At 38.9% G+C, this 23,897-nt stretch overlaps 1 protein-coding gene across 46 annotated transcripts in view; it reads left to right on the plus strand.

Annotated features, from left to right (window-relative positions):
- Nucleotides 1-23,897, plus strand: part of NRXN3 (neurexin 3) — a 1,052,972-nt gene that overhangs the window by 927,457 nt on the left and 101,618 nt on the right. For 17 of the 46 annotated variants that reach the window (XM_052782853.1, XM_052782857.1, XM_052782856.1 and 14 more), the window contains 2 exons: nt 4,636-4,725; nt 11,052-11,359. In XM_052782853.1, coding sequence (XP_052638813.1) covers nt 4,636-4,725; nt 11,052-11,359 — 398 coding nt within the window. Of the gene's footprint in view, nt 1-4,635; nt 4,726-9,670; nt 9,731-11,051; nt 11,360-23,897 lie in introns of all 46 variants that reach the window. The other 29 variants (XM_052782846.1, XM_052782845.1, XM_052782867.1 and 26 more) reach the window with 3 other exon arrangements.

Raw genomic sequence — 23,897 nt, forward strand, 5'->3', positions numbered from 1 at the left:
GCTTATCAGTTTGCTGGAAAACTGAGGTCTATTTGCTACTTAGGAGATGCAGCAGGATTTTTCTTAATTGTACATAGGAGCACTAAATGAAATAAAAGACTTGTTTTATCCCAGTCTTCACAGAGCTGGATTTGGCTGTGTTTTGGAATTTTGCATGAGAAAGGAGAAAAAAATAGGTGAAGGAATGCATTTCTGAGGTACAGTTCTTTAGAAGAAGCTAAGTCATGAAGCAGATCATAAGTCATACTGATATACAGGAACTTATTATGCAGATGAAGGAAAAAGGAGGAAAGTTATTTCAAATGAGCAGTTCCTACTGGTACCTGACTATCATTTAAGCAGCGAGAAACTATGGGAGGAAAAATATTTAGTAAATCACAAGTAGCAAAACTAATCAACACAACTTTACTATAACAAATTCTATCCTGCAGACCTTTGAGACCCACATTGATTATGAATGCAAAAGAACTATGGGATTAAGCATATATTCTAAAATAAATTTAAATGGCTATCTTTATCCTGTGTATCCTTTTCTGAAGTGCAGCCTTGAATCAGAGCTGGACTCAGAGAGAAAAAAGGGAGGATCTAGATCAGTTGCGTGAAGGGATTGTTTGAACACGTGTATCATTAAGCGTTAGAAAGGCATTGCATTGAGGTCACAAAAGAATTGTTACTGAAAGTTTCTGTGTATGAAGATGGACAAGGATCCCCCTCAATCACATCATGGCTCAGCTGTCAGAGGTCCAATGAGCTTACTTCATGCTGAACTTATGTTACTTCGTGTTGCAAACCATGATAATTCCTTTTTGAACTCTCATATAAAATGCTGTGTTTATTTTTTTAAAGCACAACTCAAAGTCAATATTAATTTAATAATTGTATGGTTTTATTGATATTTAATGACTATCCCAAGTGGTTAACAATGGAAAACTTGTTCTTTATCTCAATGTTATAACTGGGTATATCAGTGAACACATTCTCATGCACATGTTTTTAAAAATCATTCTTACTAATGTCTGAAATAAAATTTAAAAACAAACCAAAAAAGAATAGGTCAGGTACTAATGTTGCAATTTAAACCTATTTGAATTTTCTAATGTCCTTCAATTTTTCATAGCTTTTAAAGGTATGATTTTTATATGTATTTTAATCTTGCTGAATATATCTGTCTAATAAGAATAATATTAAAACTAAATTAAACCTGATTTTTTAAAAAAGTCTTTAAAGATATAGTGGGGAATAGTTGTCATTTCTGGCTTTCTTGAAGGTCTAGGACTGTATTTTAAGAAACCCATTTTTCCCTGTCATGTCTTCTTTCATTGTCCCACTTCCTTTTTACCTTAGTCTTGCTGGCCTATTCTTGTCAGATGCCCTACTTATGAGAAATTTCAGTCCACAACATTTTTTCCTTTCTACGGTCAGCCCTCCACACAGAGGAAGAAGTGCTCCATGCCAGCCACTGGCTGACTCGTGTTCCTATGGACTGTTGCGGATCATTCTTTATTCTGAAAAAAATCTCATTGCTGCCAGTTAAAGGTTGCTTATGTACGTACCGAATGAAGCCAGTGAAGTTTTTTGTTCTGAGTAAAGTGTGTTATAGAATTTCTTTGGCCCTATAGAAAATGTTCTCGACCATCAATATTAAGATTTCAATGCACTCATCTAACCAGAAGTTCTTACTCAGAACATACTCTATAAAGTGGGGAATAACCTCCATTTCTACCGAAATCATATCTTTCTATATTACATGCAATATAGTTGTAGTAGTAGGCTCTCTGTAAGTGTTCAATTCTGGGTTGACAGAGAAATTTAGGAGTTCACAGAGAAATTTATGTCTTTAAGTCCCACTGAAGCACCTCCTAAGAGTCTTTCAGGTCCTAGTCCTCCTTTCTTACACAGAGAAAAATAGGCACACTGCAACAGACCAAAAATATCCTGAAGGAAATGCAGAAATTCAATGATAGCATTTATGAGATTTAGCTGGTTTGATGAAGGAGAGCATGGATTAGTGTGTTGAGAAAAGGTCTAATGGATAAGCAGAATGCTTTGCTAACTGATCTTGAAAAAAAAAATATTATTTTTGTAGTGAGCTTGACTTAATTACTTTTATTTCTGCTCTCCCCAAACCAGCAGGTCTGCTTCCATATCCTGTGAGTGTAAACTTCCCCTAAGCTTAAACAAATGGGAGAACTTGCAGGAAAGGGACCTATCTTTTAGGTTAATAAATTGGGAAAACAAATGACCTGCATGAGCCCAGCCTACATTAGTCATCAGCTTATTATTAATAAAAAGATCAAAAATAATTGTTTTGTTAATATTTCTGTCCTTTAGCTTTAGGTGGTTTTTTTGTTTGTTTTTGGTGTTTATATTACCTCAGCTGCTCTTTATCAATTTTTTTCTTAGATCCTGCACTGAACATGATTCAAATTTTATGTTTATGAATCTGTATTTATAGAAATACAGAACTGACTGTTGGTACTTTTTGGTCATGCTGATATGAATTATGAGAGCTGGGAATCTACTTAAAGATAACTTAATGTCTGTGAGTGACTCCCAGCCACCATGGTACATTGTTCAATATTATTTAATAAATGACTAGCAGAGTGTGTTTCCAATATTTTATCTTTTCCTTCTAGTTTATCCAAATAACCTGCCTGTACATGGCAGGCATGTGTGGTGGGACAGAGAAACTGGTGCATCAGTGTGTGTCAGCTAGTGCTTAATTAGATCTTTCTACAATGGGAAATAACAGTTTCCCACAATGGATCTGTTACATGGAAGGAAAAAAGTAGATGACTTTCCAGGAAGGTGATAAGGAATCAGGCCAGTAAAGCTGCTCTTAAATGTTTTTGCTTTGTTTTACCTGTTGCCCCAAATAAGCAGCAAGGCTCCTAAATGTTCATCATTATAGTTGGCAATATTAACCCAAATTGCAGTTTTCCTTACAGCTGGACTTAAAGAGACACAGATGATGATTTTCACAAGTACCCCTTAAGATTAGGTCCATGCTTTATTACATGTGAATCCTTGTGGGATTATAGCCAGTGTGTTGCTATAGTGCCTCTCACCTGTTCCAGAAAGTCAGCAGTAACAAGATGATGCTGGAGAGGATAGCCATGGTCAGCAGGTACCTCATACAGAGTGGCAGCATTTCTGAGCAACAGTTACGCAGTAAGGTTTATTGAACACATGAGATTTACCAGTCATATTGCTTGCAGTATGAAAGTGTCTGCTATTGACTGGGTGGAGCATCTTGCTAGCTGTTAGTCATATATATTTTTTTCATCAGTGTGTCTTTACATTGAAAAAAGATTCAAGCATCTCTTTCAGAAAGTCAAACAAATATGAAGCCACCTTAGGTTATTTATACATGGGATTTTAAAAGCAGTACTGCAAATTGTGCAGAGCAGTTGCTGACTCTTGGACTGCCATTTATTCAAAACATGTATTGGAGCACTACTGACCTACTGAACTTCTGTTTATGGTAGCATTACTTCAGTAAGGTGGGGGCTTACTCTCGTTTTCTACAGTATTATAAGGAAGTTTGTAAAAGATGCACTCTTTTTATGCCTATCTGACTGAAGATTTTTTATAAAAATAATACAGGAAGCAAAAACTAGAATGAGTCAGAAGGTGACTACAGCTGAAGAAAATGAAAAAGCAGAATGATGGCACTTGTTTACTGTCACTCCTAACACCGTCAAACTGAGCTGCTCCTTTCTACTAGCAGTTGGCCCAACCCATCTGACTTGTACAATTTTTCAGTAGCCGGGGAATTTGGACAAAGACTTTATGTGAATCCTATTCCTCTCCGTACTGCGCGAGTGATAAGAGTTTTCCTCCATAACACACTTTGCTGGATAATTCTATTATCCATCAACACGGAACAATGGAAGTGCACTTGCCAGAATTTACATCTTGGGTAATTATTTCTGCTTTCATTTAAATTAGCTTATAAGCTTCTGTTTTCTGGCAACAGGCCCAAGTCTTTGGTAACTGGACACAAGCCTTCACGTATCCTTAATGAACGGCTCGCCCTCTTTTTAAATTTTACTTCCCTTTTTTTCTATCTTCCCACTCTTAGTTTTTTAAAACTATTCCTATTACATCCTTTCAGCATAGATTCCTTATAATTTCTTCCTTCCTTTTTTTCTGTTTACTGGGTTTCTAGTCCTAACATGTGTCTTTTACTACTGCAGGAAGGTTTATCAAGGTACTAGTACTCACTGTGTGTTTGTGTGACTGACATATTGTGCCATGTCCTTGTGCAATCAGATGTAGTCTGATCAAAATGTTTTAACTCATGGCACTGAGTTCACTCAAGGTCTCATGTCCCAGACAAATTACACGTGCCTTCTAACCAATTTGGATAAACAAATGCTCTGAGGAGAATCTGAGATATCTTTTTCATAGGATTTAACTCCTTCGACCTTCCAGAACCTCAGGCAATTGGATGTATAACTATTCTCCACTTTACTAAAGATAAATCTCTCTCTTTTCAACTACATATGTACACACACACACTTATTTATTTATAGCTAAATAAGGTCATAAAAAAACCCAAAAACTCTAGGATGTTTTAACTATTTCATTGACTTTTCAGATTGTTTTTAAGCTGTTTTTTAAACTTTAAAGGCAACACTGATAGTGAACGGTTCCAAATGGTAAAACAGAAAATCCCCTTCAAATATAACCGGCCCGTAGAGGAGTGGCTGCAGGAAAAAGGTAACAGTCATTAAAACTTTCATTTTAAACCCATTTGATTCTAAACCCTCATTTTTAAAGCCTGCAAATAAATGTTTCTTAAATGATAATCGCCTGCTGCATAAATGACTGTTTTAATTTTCATTATAATTTGTGTCAGCTTCCACCTGCCATATGTTGATAAATCATGCTATAATACATTGCTATTAAAATGCAGTTAAAGGGACGAAATTCTAAGATTGCTATCATAGTAATGACAAACAAACAAGCAAAAATTCAGGAGACATTTTCTAAAACAAAACAGAATGAAGAAGAGTGAAGAGCAACAACATGTATTATGGCAATTTAACCACTGCATGATTTACCTATTTTGATTTGTTTTTAAACTACATTTATATCTTTATTATCAAAGTTTTCTTAAAAAATTTTCAAACCTACTTGTTAAACCACTTCCTGTAAGTTTCTTTTTTCTCATTAGTCTAATTAGCCACTATGGCTATGTATTTCCTAATTGTATTAAGATAATTAAACGATTTTAAAAAATGTTGTAAAGAAAACATTTTTTAACATTTTCATTTAAACTACAGTAAGGGAGACAGAGAAAGATGATTGTTCTGTCGCTTTTATGCTATGTCTGGAGTACAGTTTGAACACTCAAATGATACATTTGTCCAAGTTATGGGTCAAATTCTTCCCTAACTTAATCTCAGGCAGTGCTACTTAATTTTGTGGGTTTTCCTGGCATAATTGGCCTCAGTTTAGCAAAAGACTTGTTAACCTGCATAAATCCGGTTGCCTTGAGTGAGAGTTCTGCGTACACTCCATGACCTGTTGAAATGGGACTTGTGTCCAAACAGTAATGGTTTTTTATTAGGAATTTGGAGGGGAAGAAAAAGTCGTGGAAGTAGAGCCCAATCCAAGGTTCTGTTGAAGGTAACAGAATAACTCTTACTGATTTCAGCAGGGTTTGGACTGGGCTCTTGGTAATACAGTAGAGCTTAAGTCAGGAAGATCCTCTCCCTCTATACTAACTGTGTATTTTAAAAAAAAAAAAAAAAGATCACTGTAACTAAATCCTTACTTTGAAGTCTAGAAAAAGCAGAACATGATCTTCTCTTGTTTTCTTTTAAGAAAGTACTGCTGATAAAAGGGGGTGACCTTTGAACTCATATCTTGCATTTTCTGTGCTGACTTAGACTATGGTTGTTAACAAATTTTCCACGAGGGAAAACCAATGTTTTGAAGGATTGGAAAAATATAATTTATGTTCCATTTCAAACTTCTGTCCTCAGCTAAATTAAGCTGATTCAGCCAGTGTGAATTAAATTAAGGTCATGAAGGATGTGGCTAACTACACTCAAAATATTTTTATGTGAAGGGTCTGATCCTGCAAAGTGTTGTGCATGCTCAGTTCCCATTGACTTCAATGAGAGCTGACACTGTTGCCCACTTTTCAGGTTTGGTCTACAATGGTGTAATGTTTGTGACTAAAGCTAAAGTATTTGTGAAAGCAAGACAAAAATATTAGTGTAACTAAAACAGAAATATTTTTTGACTACCAGGGTTTTCTGGAACAGTTAATTCAGCTAAATTGTAAATAAATTCTAAGATAAAAGTATACAGAAAATGCTTATTGAGTCTCAGTGGGTTGCCCTGTTAATTTACAAGATCAAACTAAAACAAATAAATAAAGCTTAACACTAAAAAGAGGATAATTTTGGTAAGTTTGAATTGCTAAAGTCCCTTTAACACTAAAGACAATGATTGCCTCAATTTTGTTAAAACAGATGCATGTCTAATTCCTTGATGCAGTTCATGTGCTTGAGAAACCCACCTTTGTTTTCTTTTGTGGTTTTGGTTTGGTTTTTTTCCTTTTTGGTTTTCCACCAAATCTTTTATTTTATGTCACTGCTTCTCCAAGTTTGAGCTTATAAGCATGCCAAGGCACTTTCATTTGTAAGCCATCCTGAAGTTTTGAACTGAAGTCTACATTTTGTGGATATTGATGCTTTGTTAAAAGACAATCACACATGCAGTAGGGTCTAAAAGAGACAATATTTGAGCATTCAGACACTCTCAAAGCACTGGATGTTTTTAGGCTACAAGGGTAGAGCCATGTTTTTACTAAAGTGAAAGGAAATTCAGTCTTCACACTTTGTGTTAGGGAATGACATTGTGCAGTGTAACACCTGAGACAATATAGCTTTGTTCCTTCATTCTGAAGTAGATAGACATTTTCAGCAACTTGGGTACCACTCAAATTAAAAAATAATAAGAATGAATAATTTACCTAGCTGTTCACCAACCTGCTCATCCATCTGGTCGTCCATCCAACAATTAATGTAACATGAAAACCTTCTGTCAAAAGACTTTATAAAGATGATGAGTGAAAGGGTAGCTTGCTATCAAAATGGAACAAGATGAACTGATGGATGGAGGAATAGATAGATTAATCAAAGAGACAGCATACAGAATAGCTGTCTTGCCCATATGAGTTCTTGGCTTGAGTGAGGTAAGATGAAACACTTTTCACTTGACATTTTTTTAATCCCATAGATTTGGTCTTCCTGTGGTACCACTGTTACATTATTCATAATAATGAAATAGTTCATTCTTGGAAAACAAATATAATAAAACATCTTTCTGAAGCGGCATTGTTAACTGGGTTTGGGGTTTTTTAAAATTTTATAAATTTGTTTAAAATACTTTTAAGAAGAGCCCAGGTTTACAATCTTAAATTGTATGAGTAATAAGAAAACATTAAACACTATTAACTTCACTGAGATTATGTATGTGAGTAAAAAAAGAAATATTAGTCCTAAATTGTTCAAATTAAGTAGTCATAAACCCAGCAGATTTCCTTAGGAGAGTACATGGTGTCTGCTAAGGCACAGATGTTACCTATTCTGCAACTGGATGAGCTAATAAAGACCCAGAAGCATCTCATCAAATGGACTGATCCTGGAAGTCCTTAATTCTTGAAATCTCTCTTACTTACATGTGAAGTCTTGTTGATGTGAGTGACTGTACTTTTGAAGCAAGAATTATTAGTGCGAATTAGGATTTGCAAAATCAGGCCCAAAATCTCTCCTAGTGTTACAGAAAAGTTACACTTCACTAAGATTTCTCTGTGATATTTTTAATTGGTGTTCAGTTTTCCAAATGAAGAAGTCAATGAGAGAGCAAACAAAGAAACGAGAGCTTGAACTATTCAGAACATTTACAAAACACCTGAGAAACTTAAAATGTGCTCATCATTTTTCTCCAGTATGACACTAAAATAGCAGTAGGAAGAGTTCTCTGAGGAAAAGAAGGACTGTAAGTCTGCAACCCTTACACACCTAGTAGAATTGACTAATGTAAACAGTTCCTCAGTAAAATTCAGTGGCTAAATAAATTTTACTTAGGGGAAGTAAGGGCTTCAGAACTATGTCATCAAAAGAATGATTAGAAGAGATCTATGGTGGTAGAATTAAGTGTATATTCTCTCAACAATTTTCTCTCATTCCATATGCATTTCCTTGTTGTCTTTATTCATGCACATGTACACTATTGTAAAGTGAAGAATGAGGAATGACAGGTTGTAGGTGACTCCAACAAGTGATTGTTCTTTTAGCAAACACAGTTCTAGTACCAGTGCTGTCTCCAGCATTAGCCATATGGTGCAGCGCATGAATCCTGGATTGGAAGACCACTTAACAAACAAGGAAGACCCCAAAACACACAATCAAAGCTCCTTTTTTACCGGAGTGGTGCCACCTCCTTGGTGTACGCTTTCTTTCAGTGTTAGAAGATGCAGATGAAGGCCCAGAAATGGAGACATGATCTTTTTTTCAGCCTTAATATACTATCTCCTCATTCTTGAAAGTAAAGCAAGAGTTATGACAGACATGTCTAAAGCTGTGCTATGAGCTTGGGTTACAATAGATGACATGCCGGGGAGAGTTGTAATCCTTCAGTAAAAGTGAGGGACCCCTTTTCTAACCTGGCTTGGGGAGCTCTCCTAGCTGGAACAGCAAAAATTCTCCTTCCTCATCATCGCCCACCCCTTTTCCCTTTGGTAAAAGTTGAAAAAAGATACAGTATTGATTCAAGAGGAGAAAGGAATGGAAATGGAAAAACTTTGAATGGTCAGTACCTTCCCTCCATTTTCAGGGATAACATCTCAAGATTAGTGAAATAACTCCCTGTTCTTTACTCATCTCACCTCTACCTTTTGGCACTCTATCATGAGTGAGGTGGGAAGGAGGGAACAGTAGCAAGTGAAATGTCTGGGTATGTAGAGGCAGGGACAGTATGGAAAGAAATATAGTGCTAGAGGGAGGGAATGTGTGAGAAGAAGGGAAAAAGGTGTAGTAAAGAACTGACAGCATATCCATTAAAATATCCAAAGCACAACAGGACAAAGAAAAGCAAACTCTGAGGACATGGAATATGACAAGAGTTTGGCCTTCTACAGTGTACAGTGCCATTTCCTCTAGCTCAGACAGGAGCTGGGCTGAGAGGGCTGAATATTTTGACAGATGCTGTTATTGGATACTGTTTTCCTCATAGACAAGAGGAAAGGCTCTGTTTTTACACGCTGAGGATGTGTGGCTTCAGTGCATGTTTGTTGATGTTTTAATGGACATACGTTGCCTCTGGTAAGTTTAAAACCTCCTGAGATGCAGAATATCGCATCAGGTGTTTCAACACTTTCCAGGGGAAGGATACCCTCCATTTTTATTTCTCATTTCTTCATCAATGCAGTTACTCCACCCTGATCAAGTCCTAGAGTTTCATTTACAAATCTGTGGGTGAGGAGCACAAGGGATGTGCAGCCCACCTCCACATGTCCATATGTTACACCTCTCCGTAAACTTTTGCTTAGTTAGCTAGGGCCCTCTTTGGGGACAGGAACTCCTTTCAGATACATTTCTTCTCTTGTCCCCATTCTCTTCCCCATGGTTCATCCTGTCACCATAAGATGATGCAACACCGCATCACCACTTGACTTCGAGACCCGTCACGACGACCACCAAAATTGGTGAGCTCCCCCTCGTATTTTCATCTACTCTAACACTGGCTGTGAAGGAATGAGCAGTGCATTATAGGCTCTGCTTTGCTACATGGTGGCATTTTGTACCTCTCATCAGGGTTGACTAGAGAGAGGAAGTGGTGAGTGAGAACTGGGGAGCGGGAATGGGATGGGGACATGTGTTGCAAACTTCATTAAATTGGGAACACACAGTAGATATTTGAATGATGACTGACTTGATGCTGCATTGATAACCCTTCTGAGCTCTGCCCAGTCTGGTTGTCTGTTAATTCAACAGATTCCAGGTGGCATGCCCCTAATCTTCTGAGGAACAGTGAAATTAAAGGCACTGCCTTTGCACTGCATGAAGCAATTAATTTCTTGATATAGTCAACCTAGTGCAACCTGGGACATAAGCAGTATTTATAGAGCAGTCCAGGCTGAACGTGATTTAAGTGTCCTGCAAAAATAGGTGAATTGGCGATTGTTACTAGATTTATTTTTAATAAATATATTTTTTATTACATATGGTATTAGACCGCTCGTAACACTCAAGGTGTGATCTTGAGTAAATCACTTAACCTGCCTACGTTTGAATTTCACTGTCTGTAAGAGGGGAGTCACATGTAAGGCATTCTGGGGCTTAACCATCTGAAGCACTAAGTTATCCTCACTATTTCAAAAGCTTTGCTCTTTCAGAGACATCACAAATGTTTACATTTGGTGTTTCTTGGTTTTAGATTTGTGAGCCTTCACAACGCAAAATTTACAGCTGGAAGATCATGACTAATCCTGTCTTTAGATTCCTACACAATCGTTGTATCACCATCAATTTTTTCTGATGTTTCACTGTCCTCAAACCACCCCTTAAAACTTTGCATTATAAAAAGTGGCTTTATGAGTTAATACCATCCTTTGACCAGTCAAAATAGAAAGTTTATTTATGAGCTAAAGCTTGACAGGTACTGCAATCTGAATTAATAGTAGATAAATAGCCACATATTGAAGCTTTATTTGTAGTTTAAAATGAGTCCAACTCTAGAAGAGTGGGTTCAAATTTCTGACTGAGTCAAAGCTCCTCCAGAGTTTTGATGTGTGAGTGGATGCTGAAGTATGAGGTTCAGTTTTAGCTGTTCTTGCTTTCAGGCTAATCTTCCTTATTAATGAACTTTAGGCAGTACCTTTCCATACTGTATTTCTGCAGTCATCATAAACACTACCAAGAATGAATCTACTTCTTTGTTCTCCGTCATTTCTAGCCAGGACTCAATGTAAGATGCAAAGTGAAGGAAATGTCTGGCAATAATATTATTCACCCCCCCTTCACTAGGACGACAGTTAACGATCTTCAACACCCAGGCGCAAATAGCCATAGGAGGGAAGGACAGAGGGCGTCTCTTCCAAGGCCAGCTCTCCGGTCTCTATTACAATGGCTTGAAAGTGCTGAACATGGCAGCAGAGAACAATCCCAACATTAAAATCAATGGAAGTGTCCGACTCGTGGGGGAAGTCCCTTCCATCTTGGGAACAACACCCACAACCTCCGTGCCACCAGAAATGTCTACTACAGTCATGGAAACCACAACTACGATGGCCACCACTACAACCCGAAAAAATCGTTCGCCACCCAGCATCCAGGTGAGTCAATTAGTCTTCTACATTTTCTGGGATTCTTAATTAGTCTTTTGTTTCACTGCTCACTTGTAAATTCACGGGAGCCCTGTTCTCTGACTCATATTCCATGTAACTATTTTAATAATGTTGTATAGGGTAAATCACCACAAAATGCCCTCATGTTGCTGAACAAACAGCTGGATGAATTATTATGGCACATGTATGTGATAATGGGGACAGATTTTCCTCCTCTCCTAGTGCAAGCCTATTTATGTAAGTAGGATTGCCCCAATGTGAATGAGAACGTGATTTTAACTCTGTTTCTGCAGTTCCATGTGTAGGGAAATGTATTCCTAAGGGAGTTACAAAGCTTAAGGGGGGGTGGGTGTATGGTTATTTATTATTATGACAGTAGGTATTGCTGCAACAGTGAAGTTCATAATGGGGAGAAAAGCAATGGAGCATTACTTCCAGGTAGAGCCATTTATCATTTTCCTTTTATAGCCTTCCTGTAGAAAATTTTAAAGGAATACTATCAAGATCAGTTTCTTGCAAAACGTAGATGTTCCAACATAGAGTGGTTCCAATGTCATTTGTAAAAATCATTTCTACAAAAAAAATGAATTACAGATGTTCTGGCTTAATTGTGCCAATGTAGTGTTTTCAGTCCTAAAAATGCAGTGGGTTTGGAACCACTTGTGTGGCAGCCAGAATACACTGGCTGAGATACTGGTGAGTGATTATTGATCAGAGTGTGCCTTTATTAAACCTCCAGAGAAAGGTATAGTGTTGTCTAGTTGGAGAAAAAATTTAAATTATTCCATCTGCTTCCCTGAAACAATTTCTGCTGCTTGGGACAGAAGACCTTAATGAAATCAAGGACTTTGAAATCTGTGATCATGCAAGTTGTATGCTTGCTTTCTAACTGCTTCAGAAGTTTTAATCAGTTATTGATTGTGTTTGTATATATATGACCATTCTGTTTATTTTTTATCTAGTCCTGATCACTTAGGATAAGAAAACACAAAAATCATCCTCTTAATTGTGTAGGAGGTCAGGCCACAGCTGGAGTATTGTGTCCAGTTCTGGGCTCCTCAGTACAAAAGAGAGGGCTACTGGAGAGAGTCCAGCAAAGGGCCTCCAAGTTGGTTAAGGGACTTGAGCATCTCTCCTATGAGAAAAGGCTGGGAGAGCTGGGACTGTTCAGCCTGGAGAAGAGAAGGCTCGGGGGGATCTTATCATTGTATACAAATACCCGAAGGAAGGGTGTAAAGATGAAAGTGCTGCCCAGTGACAGGACCAGAGGCAATGGGCACAAACTGAAACACAGGAGTTTCCCTCTAAACATCAGGAAACACTTTTTTACTGTGAGGGTGACTGAGCACTGGCACAGGTTGCCCAGAGATGTTGTGGAGTGTCCATGCTTGTAAATATTCAAAAGCCATCTGGACATGGTCCTGGGCAACTGACCCTGTGTGACCCTGCTTGAGCAGGGTGGGGTTGGACTAGATGACCTCCAGACATCCCTTTTAACCACAACCATTCTGTGAAGTACCTCGGGCTGCAGTGGAATTTACAACTATTAGAGTAATTAATTCCAAGCCAAGGTTTAACATTGCCCCCTTTGGTACTCTGTAAACCCACTTGGCAGCAGGACTGGGATTAATTGAGTTATTAGCCTCAAACACCCAAGAGGTGATTTACAAAGTCTCAGTTAAATGAGGGGAAATTACCCCAGGTTTGGTCACTGTCATAAACTTTGAAAGAATTACAGTTTCTTCTCCTCAGTGGCTAGCTCTAATTTTAGAGAAAATCGTTGTATGATTACATCTCCAGAAGAATAAAGTCTGTGGTCCTGATCCTGCTCTTGTTAGTTTACTGGAGATTTTCCTTAATTTATAAAGGCAGCAGAACTGTGTTTAGCTGTAGGAGTGTAACAGAGAGTAGCACTGGACTTTTGTGGGCTGGGTCAAGCTGGAAATGATTCTGGCTTACCTGAAGAGGAACTCTTCCAGAAAGCTTCCTGCCTAGCCTACATGGCAGTTCACTCAGCCTGTAGAGACCACTGTGTGCTGAAAGAGCATCAAGAAGATTTAATAAAGTGTCAAAGTGCTTCTAAAAACATGGTTAGAGCAGTGATTTCCTGGATACACATGCACCACAACAAATGGCCTCATCTCAGCTGATATTAAAGCAATAACTCTTTGACACTTCATGCTACCCACTGAAAGAAAGATAAAGGTCAATATGTACCTCCATTACAACTTCCTGCATTTCAATATCAGGCCATTTTATTGCTGTCGCAGCACAGATGGCTCTCCTTTCTTCCTTACTCTTGGTAGAATTTGATTCTGTCAGCTTAAGTTGCGTTATTTGTACAGTGAAAGTGAGAAGAAACTGTCTTTTTCTGTTTGGGCAGTATTTCCAGCTGTGGTTTTCAGATGCCTAATGGTTATTTTATCTTGCTTGTGTTCAACATCACCATTGTCAAGCCTGCTTACAATTTTAGATCTAAGTGGTGGAAAAATCTAATAGAACAAGTTTGTTCTTTGGGGAACGTAAAATATAGGTACCTAAGGCTATGAGTGGTACAAATACAGTTAGTTATTACCTTGCTCCAGCTTTCTCTTCTCTTTTCTGCTCAGAAATAAACAATATTTCTTCACTTTCAAGGCCATTCACAGTTTAGCCTCTTCTCTCCCCATTCTGATCATCATGATTCGAGCATTTTTTTGCTGACTTCTTAGATTTGATCATAAGAATCTTTCTGCTTCCTGGTACGATCCACAAGGCAACAGCAGGTTATTTTTCCAATCCCATTGAAACCCTCCTTTCATCATGATGCGTGCCAAAAAGTTGTCAGAGGTTAGGCTGGTGATGGTCTAAGGCAGCTGTTTATGAAGCCGATTAATATTGTCACATTTTTTGGTTTATTATCCATTTTTCTGTATCCATGTGTGATATCTTGTTTTATGCTTACATTGCAGACTCCTTGGGTTCAAAATGTACTTTTTTTTTTTTGCATGTGTACACTACTTAGCACAGAAGGGTTCTGGCCCGTTGTAGAAATACCAAGCACGATACAAGTATAAGTAAAGCATCTAATGCAAAATAGCAAGAATCGGGATAAAGAATTATCATTCTTACTGTATTAGAAGAATCTTTGCTATTTGTATTACTCATTTTCATATGTAAGTAACTAAAACTTTTCCTTTTTGAAATGCATATAAAGCTTGTGCAGAATATCAAGTCTGTAATCCCAAAGTGATACAAAATCCAGCGGAATTTCAGTAGGATTTAGATTTACACATCACTTGTTAAGGAAGTACAGAAGAGCATGGTAACTGCAAAGATTTCTTCTGTTTGTAACGTACACCAAGATACCTGCTGCAATTAGGTAGTCTGAGTACTGCCAGAAGTATTTTAGAGCACAGTTGGGCTAAAACAGCTGGGAAAATGAAGTGCTTTAAAAATACACAGTATATGCACAGACCAATGACATGCTTTTCAATTTGTGAAGATCCCAAACATGGGATGTAGTCTTGGATAAACAACCAGACAAAGGGAGTTAAGAGAAAAATATTACTGGAAATACCCTGTGGCAATGATATTAGCTTTTAAAATGTCTATAACTTCATTGTGTTTTAAAATTTATAATAACATTTCTGCAAGGCAGTGAAACTCAGATCAGTGGAGGACAGGCAGGATTTGGGTGAGAAACAGTTGAGATGTATGACTGTATGCTATACTGATAGGAACATTTCTGTCATTCAAATATGCTTCAGAGAGGCCTTGAAGGAAGATGACAAGAGCTGACCTTTTTCTGTTAAATGAAAATAAGGGAGAAAAAGGAGTTTTGATTCGTGTTTGTTTCAGTGAGTCGCAAATGGTGCTTGTGCTCTGCTGCCCCTCAGTAGAAATGCTGATTTGACTTTCTCACATGCAGTTTTGTTCTGGATTTAAGTACGGTCTGTTCAGAAGTGACATGTGTTGTACTAAATTCTTGCTGCCAGTCTCAAGGCCCTGACACACCAGACTCTCCTGTGATAACAATATCCTCTCTGGGACTTCTGCTTTGCCATGTTACCCTACGAAGGCCTCAAAGACAACCCGTTAGCTTTTGCATGTGGTACAGTATCAGGCTGTGCAGGCTGCTATTAGATGAGAGTCACTGTAGTGTGCCACGTCATATTCTTGCAAGGCTGCCATGTTTCTCAAAGGGTTACTTCATTAGCAATTGTTAAAGGTCGTGGAATCCCACGTGTCCCTATTTCCTGATTTAAAGCACAGCTTCAATTATTAGTGAAGTAGTTCAGGGATTTCTGGGTTTGGGAGACTTCTGTGAAAACGAGTTAAAGTGACACTCGTTCTCTTGGCTTCTGCTTCCATGTCAGCTGCTTCTATGCTCAGAATTTATTTAGTGAGTCGCTGCTCAAAGCTTTTTAGGAGACTCTCCATATGCTTTCATGTGGCACGTTCTGTCCAGTTCACAGCTGGGTCATTCAGTTTTCAGATGATTTGTGTAAAGATATCTTTGAAGTTAATTACTAAGTAAAGCCAGTCTGGAAAAGCATGCATGGTGATACGTGAATCTTCCGTTCGAAACACGCTCAGTTCAGTAAATCCAAGATATGGTACCAGCCAGTGCGTGGGTCCTTAAGGAGAACTGCTCCAGATAAGCTTCTGGAGGCCCTAGAGCCCACTGACCTACGGCAGGCCCCTAATATGTCTGCCCTATAACATGGATGGCTGGGGTCCCAAGACCAAAATAACAGACAGTTTTCTGTGAAAAAGAGATCAGAACCCTTCTGGGAGGACAGATGGACTTTGGTTACGCTCTCCATGAGGAACCAGAAACTGTGTGCTCTGTTACATATGCAGTGCATGCCTCAGCTTCTTGAGATGAGGATAATGACACTTGCCAAACTGTTCAAACTGTAGCATGGAGGTGACGAGAATAAATTACTTGTGGATGTTTTCAGCTATAACCTTAGAGCCATAGAATGACAGTGCATGATATATAATATGCAGAATGTTCTCTCTAAAGAATAGAAGAGGGCATCTGCCCATTGTCAATACGGAGAGTCCAGCCCATTGGCATGGCTCTGAATAAGGTTCTCAACCTTTTATTTCAACCATTAGGCTTTCCAGCCTTCTAACTGTGTTTTCTATTGAGGGTCCAATAATCTTGATTAATGTCTTTTCATAACGTGCAGCTTCAGGCTAAGTCCTTTCTTACAGTGTATATCACAAAGGAAAATAGCACAGAAGATTTGTCAGTCTAATTAGACTTTCACTGTCAGCTAAGACAAAATTGTCTAACCCTTGGTCTTGCCTAGGTACTTTCTTTTACACTCATAGATAATAATCTGGGGGGGGGGGGGGGGGAGAAATTGGCCTTTAATTTAGTTTTTGCTTCTTATAAGTCACTAGTGACATTTCTATCCCAAGACTGCAAAGCTCTAATGAAAAAAGAGCTTTTGATGAGTCTCTGCTTTAAAGACTGATTTCATTGGCCCATTGGTACTGCTGAGAATTACGCAGTCTGGCTTTCATCCCTCCTTTTCTGCTTCTTCCTCAACTATTTTTTCTTAAAGAGACCAAAGCCCCCAACCTGTACCATCTTTCAGAGTGGAATCCTTTCTCCTGCACTACAGTCCTGTTGAGTGAGTCCTGTTGGTAAAGTTGCATTGCTGCAGTGAAATTCACAAAATGGCATTTACTTATTCACAGTCACATCTCTTCTGTGATGATTAAATGGTAATATGGTTTGGGCAGAGAAAGCAAGCAGTGTGGAAGCAAAAATCCAAATGTGGGATAGAAAATTTTCATGCAAACTACTGTTCATGTAGGTTACAGAGTGATTAATTCAATTATACTAAACGACCTCGAAATATTTCACAAGTATGTAGTATAGAAATAGATTTAGTGCACACTGAAATACAGAATCTTTGGCATGTAATGTAGTAGCTACCTAGCCAGAAACATGTCTATGATATGATAATGTTCTGTATGGGAAAAGGATAAAAATATTCTCCAAGTTTTAACTGAGCATTAGATGGGGGAGTGGTGTGGTGTGTTTAAATTATATTTATTGATGTAGTGTTCAGGATACTTGGATTACCTATAAAACTCATATAGTCTAAAATATAATCCTATATTTTCATTATTTCATTCACTTTCTGCAGAAGACAAGTGTGCTGCACTTCTGGAAGTGCCATAGTGAGCCAGGAGTTCAGTACTCATCCAAACAGGGAACGTGATTTTACTGTAATATTTTTCCAGCCTACGCTCCCAAGTGCTGACAAGTACTGATGATGGAAATAAGCTCAGCCTTGTATTTCTGCTAAGTACAATTACAGTAATAAAGAACATTGTATTTGTAAAACAGCTCATGCATATGCTGGTGTATGCTGTCATTTGTTGACATTATCACCAGTGATATTTGAACGTTTAACTTAGTAACCATTGTTGGCTCCAAATGGAGACTACTTTTTCATGACTCCAGGGGAGGGATTTGATTGAATGTGTGTGGCAAACTTGTGTGCCACTAGTTGACGCATAGTATGATTTCTCAAAATATAGCTTACACTCATTCTTTGGATAACCTGTTTTTATATAGTAGTGTTGTCAAGTAGTCACTTCAGCCACTCCTCTGTGTGTTCTGCTGGGACCCACATTGTCTTTTTATTTCTTCAGCCTAATAGTTTACAGAGGGCCCAAATTAGCTGATTCATTTCTACAAATGTTGAGTTTACATTGCCTTTAATCTGCAGATCTGAACAATCATTTGGGACTTGCAGCAAAATCTCAGCTGGTGTTTTTGACACATGTACCCAGTTCTGTTCTACTTTGAATTTTGGAAATGAAGATATGGCCCAGCATATGAAGGGCAGGCTGGTCTAGCACTTTTCTAGGATTTCAGCACTTTTTTAGATTTTCTCTGATTAATTTTTTTATCTTGATCAAGAACTCATTGAAGTATTTGTTTGATTTTAGGTGACCAAAAAGCACACCCTTTTCAGTATTAAAAGGGTAAGAAGCTGTAATAACAGCTGTAGAAAACTGACACCTACCTTCTTCAGACAGGCAGGCAGGCATGCATACCTTTCTCAGAAAGTAACCTTAGAAACGTCAGTATGTACTTTACTTTTTAGGGCACGGTACTCCTTGGTTTAATTAGACGTGTCATTTGCCCTGCCAAAAAGGATTCTTGAAAGTCACGTGGAAGATTATTTTCAAAATCTGATTAATACAGTGTTCAGGAACTAAAGCTACAATAGTTGACCATACATTTGATCACAAGCCAAATGAAAGAATAGTACAAGTGTGTTGTTCTAGGATGGTTGTGCAGTGACAATATATGATGAAGAGATCCAATACTACAAAAGCAAGTGCTTAGAAATAAAAGGAGTAGAATCAATTATTATAGCTCAAATATGGTTGGAGGATTCGCTCACGTTTTGTTATAGCATATCTGCTCTGCTTGCTATTTATATACTTCAAGGAAATGCCTAGAAGCTGCAGACATTGCTAAAATACTTCCAGAGCATATAGTTCCATTTTATTTGTTTGGAATTTTTTAACAAGACTGGCTGAGAGGTGGGAATGTACCCCCTAACTTTCCTAGCTCATATTTGAATGAATGTGCAGAAATTAGAAACACATCCATGCTGTTGTGACAGACCCGCTTTCTGAAACCATCTAATTAGTGCCTTGGGTTTTCTGTAGAATGATGGTAGTGTTAACTAGCAGATACAGAAGGATTTCTGCTAGTTTCTTTTTCATCTGTGGGATGAGTTGTCACTGATTTGCAAGATATGTCTGTCATGGTACAGCTCTTAAAAGTAGCAATTAGCAAGACAGGCTATGCAACCACCAATGCTTTCTCTTCTCCCTTAGATGGCATATGAGTAGGTGGGATGTTGTTCATTTTGATTGCAAAATTGCTTCTATTATATTCTGAAAGATAAGAATTTGCTTCCACAAAATTTCAACTGAAAAATAAGGGCAAAGGGGTGACAAATTGGATTTCAGTTCTCTTGGTATTGCATGGGATGCAAATGCTCCCCTTCTTTCTTATTGTGTGTTCTTGGAGAAATTTGGTCTGTTGGCTTTTCACCCTTATAATGACTCATGAAGGAACCATCTTCCCTAATAATTGCTTTGAGACTGGTGCTGTGTTGCCCATTTTGCTGTGTCTCAGATCAGGTGTGCTAAGGAAATTGATTTGTGGGTAAGGACACTTCCAGGGAATACCAGTAGTTTATTAGGAGGCGTGAACCAGAGAGTAGGAAACGTTGGGAATGCTGTAATAGCTAAATGTATGAAAGTGGATAAAGAAAGGATGAATACTGAGGTGCGGACAAGGAACTAAGATCCAGATGATGAGATACATCTATCTCATAGAGATATGGGAAGGAAACTGCAAGATTTAAAGATGGAGAGTGGCATGGCTGGAGGTGGTAGGCTGGTGGCTCTAGCAACTCTATTTTGGATGGACAAAGGTTTGGAGAAGAGAGAAACTTGTACCCATATGGATTAGTAACTGTTCTTCTACTTCTTAATCTCTGCTTTGTTCCATACTCTATCTTCCCCAGGGATAAAGGGAAGTCTTTTTTTTTTGCCAAGCTGGCAGGGACTCAGTTCAGTAGAACTGCTGGCAGTGAGATCTGAGGACCCATGGCTTCTTCCACAGCAGTTCAAACTCAGGTGGAGCTGGACTCTTACACACTTGTACTAAGATCATCTAAAAAGCACCTCTTCCTGTCACTTGCAACAGCTCTTTTCCAGTAACTGTTTCGAACAGGAAAACTCAGTGTAAAAAAAGTTGGGTCAGGTAAGGAGAAAAAACTACTATATGTTGTGTTCTTCTAACATCCAAGCAATAGCCTCAGTGCCCAAGCCATACACAGAGATTTGCACAAATAGCTTGAATTTAACTTGGTCATAATGTCCTTTTTTTTTCCTGAAAGATGACCTCCAATGAAAGTATAAGGACATGAATGATTTTAATCTGTGGTAACAATGGAGTACCAGTCCTGACTGACTCCAGCAGCATAAATATACAAAATGACAGATTATCCTGCTGCCTCCCTCCCTGCTGCCTAAGCACACACATACACACTCAGTAGCACACAGCAAAATTCAAATTGGTCTTTATCTTTTATCTGTTGCCCCAGTGATTAATGCTGCTCTTGCTGGGAGACTAATCGAATGAGGGGAAATATGGAGAAAGAAATATGTATTTCTTAGACTATTGTTATCAGTGTTATTATTATTCCTTTAATATATTTTCCTCCTGTTAGAAGAACTTAATGTACTGACACAGCAGGAAGCAAGAGGTGAGAGCAGATTTGATGGCAAGAAGATGAATGGTGCAGGCCACAGCTAGTGGAACACAGGCATTTTGCAGAAGGAGGTGAGCTGCCAAGCTGCTTTGGAGTTGCAGCATTTTAGCTAGAAAACCGAGAGGCTGTAGCAGGCTGAATACAGGTCCTGAACCAGGAGCTACTGTTTACTAAGCCCTATTCAATTCACTCAGCAGCTGTCAACAAACCTCCTCTCCAAATGGTTCTTTACTTTCCCTGTGAAATAAAACAAGGATACACTGGTCCTTGGTCTGTCTCACAGCCAGGTTTACAGGCACTATTCTGGTAGTATCGGTTATACTTTGTAAATTCCCTCAGGTGTTGTAGTCCCTTTCCCCCCTGCCTGGTCCTTGGCCTCAGTCTTTCATAGTGGTACTATGACCTTGTAGTTCCACTTTGATCCTACAGATGTGTACAGCATAGAGCAGAAAATTTACTCTGTGCTGTGGTAAAAACAGAAACAGATGCTTTGAATGGGCATGACTTAAATTTGAGTAGGAGGCCTGTCTTATGAGTGAGTAGGAATGGATTCCAATTGTCTTGTTTCCTCAGGATCTTAAGAAAAAAGACTTAAAGATACAGTAAAGAGGTAACACCTTATTTCGTTTTCCCTTTGAGAAAAGGAATACAGAAAGGAGTACCTCTAATAATGGAATAGACTCATTTGGGATTAAGAGTCATGTTGCCTCTCTCCTTATTTCAGTATTCTGTCTGTTTTAACAAGTGTGACTACTCATTTTCCTAAATATACTCTTATTGTGGTGAGATGGTGGTGGACATCAAAAAAGAAATGAGATAGATATAGAAAGAGGAGTGATGATACCTACACTATAGAAGAATTTTTTGGTAGGATCAGTATTCCCTGGGCTCTCTGTTTTATTACTCTTTGCTGTGGGTATATTGGCATAATGTCCTCTTCCTTCACAGAGTAGGATCAAGACTTACCAATATGTTTAGGGTCCAAATCTTAAGCAAAATTATTTTAGCTCCCAATTGATTACATTTAGGCAGCAGTTAATCCTGTTGTTTTCTGCTAGAGCAATGCTGGGTGTTTGTATTAACACTTACATTAGCACGTGAGTCTCCAGTGCCCAGGTTTGTTTCATTGTTATAGGCATAACCTCATTAGAGATATTCATAGCAAAGTAAGCTAAAACTGATTCTGTACACCTGATATATGCAACTCCTCCGCTCACGTTAGTCCCATATATGTCTCCCAGTTTACATATACTTCTTAAGTTGTCCTCTCGCTGCCTAATGCATTGTCGTTTACTCTGTCACACTTTAGACTTGTGTAATGAACTGAAGTTGTTCTTAAGCTTGTGAGCAATGGTTGTTCAGATGACTGACTGCTGCTGTCACCTGCTTGTCTCGTCTTGAGATTTTGCAATTTGTGAGAATGAAATTTAGAAACGTAGATATGCTAGGCAAGTCAGAATGTACAGCCTGTTCCTCTGGAGTCCCTGAAGGTATTCAGCTTTAAAAGCACCAGAGGAGGAACTATGCAGCAGAGCTTATGGGCTTCCTCCAGAGCCAGGAGGGCAGCTGGCCTCACTCTGTAACAGAGCCATGTGCGGGTGCTGGGGACCAGCTATCAGGTAGGATTTCCAGCTGCTAGACATAAATAAGAGTGCCAGGGTGGAAAGGATAGATAGATGGGAAGAAGGAGGGTTGTGTGTCGTATATATGCCTCAAAGAACTACTGCAGTGGGAGCCTCTCCAGTAGAGGACTTCTTCCACCCCCACACCTGACTAATCGTGAGGTATTGTTGCTTGCCTGAAGATGAATAATTCTTTGGTGCTCAGATGGCTGATCACATGTTGTCCTTCTGTTTATGGACTCAAGCATAGCAGAGAAATTTCTGCTTGCTTGGCTGTAGCATTTGTTGCCCTGGCAAGAAGCAAGAACCACTTACAATCTGCTGTGGAAAGGCTTGGTGTCTCTCTGGCTGCCTCTCAGCTAATGTCTGATGCTTGCAAGTTGGTTGTTTTGTCCTTTGTTACCTGAGGCCATGGAATGGTGTTAGCTTCTGCTCCACGTGATTCCTGGAGGGAAGGGAGGGAGGAAGTTGGCAAGAACTGGAAAGGAGGGCAAGAGCCTGGCTGTGGATTACTAAGGACCAGGATCTGCAATGTTCACTTTGGCCTTAGGAAATGCTGTAGCAATTAGAGTGAGTTGCAGCCCTGCAGTCTGTGCCTTGCTCTTTTTATGATGGTTTGTTGTGCAGTTTCAGCTAGGTCCCTGGATCAAATTCTGAGTCTGAATTGCTCTCTCACTTCCACAAGGCCAGATCTTCTTTGGTGGGGCTTGGAAAGCTCTCCTGCTGCAACTCTTGGCAGGGATTTATGCTTTCCTGCTTAGTATTGTAGTGGTGGACACGAGGCATCAAAGGCAGCCAGACAATTTGAAAGTTAAATAGCATCAGGGCTTCTGCTGGGAGAGGGGAAACAGGGTGAAAGGAGGGCAATGTCATCACCTTCCCTGAGAGAGCTGCAGATTGAACAAGGCAGAGAATGTAAATAACAGTTTACAACACCAAGGATCATTCTAGAGGCAGAGAGAGGTAATGGCACAGGCTGGCTGTCCCTCTGCTTCTGTTGGGTTTGGTCACTTTGAATTTACTGGCTGTTTTAATTCTATTCAAAGCTGTTTTAATGACAGCAGTAGCTGAAGGTCGGGAGGACTTCAGGATTTTTTTTTTTTTTAAACTTTTTTTCTGTTGTTAGCTGTTCTTCCCTTGCTTTTTCATCCTTCTAAAGCTGAGAGGCAGTTTCTGTGGTGGCAATGAAAGGTGACAGTGGTTAGGTAGTGTCATACCCCATTTCTTCCAATAGGACATTACGGAGAAGACAAAAGGAGTGATTACTACTATCCATGGGTACAGCTAAGCTCCATCTGGCAAGTTGCATTTGCAGGACCTGTCACATGTATTGCCTTGGCATCTGACAGCTTTTCAGCTCAGGAGCCCATCCACCTGCAATGGTCCATAAATTCAGACTAAGAATGTGGGGAGAAATAGTGAATTATTAACTCAAAACACCTATGTACCTAGAAATTAGAAATCTGCTTGTTAATTACATCTCTCTGAGCCAGAAATCCTCTCCTTCTGTCAGTATATATTATTTATATGACTGATACCTTTACTGTAGAACTATACGGAGATTTAGATTAGGGCTGAATCATAACTTCA

The sequence above is a fragment of the Harpia harpyja genome, chromosome 3, assembly GCF_026419915.1.
Source record: "Harpia harpyja isolate bHarHar1 chromosome 3, bHarHar1 primary haplotype, whole genome shotgun sequence".
In the NCBI taxonomy this organism is placed as follows: domain Eukaryota; kingdom Metazoa; phylum Chordata; class Aves; order Accipitriformes; family Accipitridae; genus Harpia; species Harpia harpyja.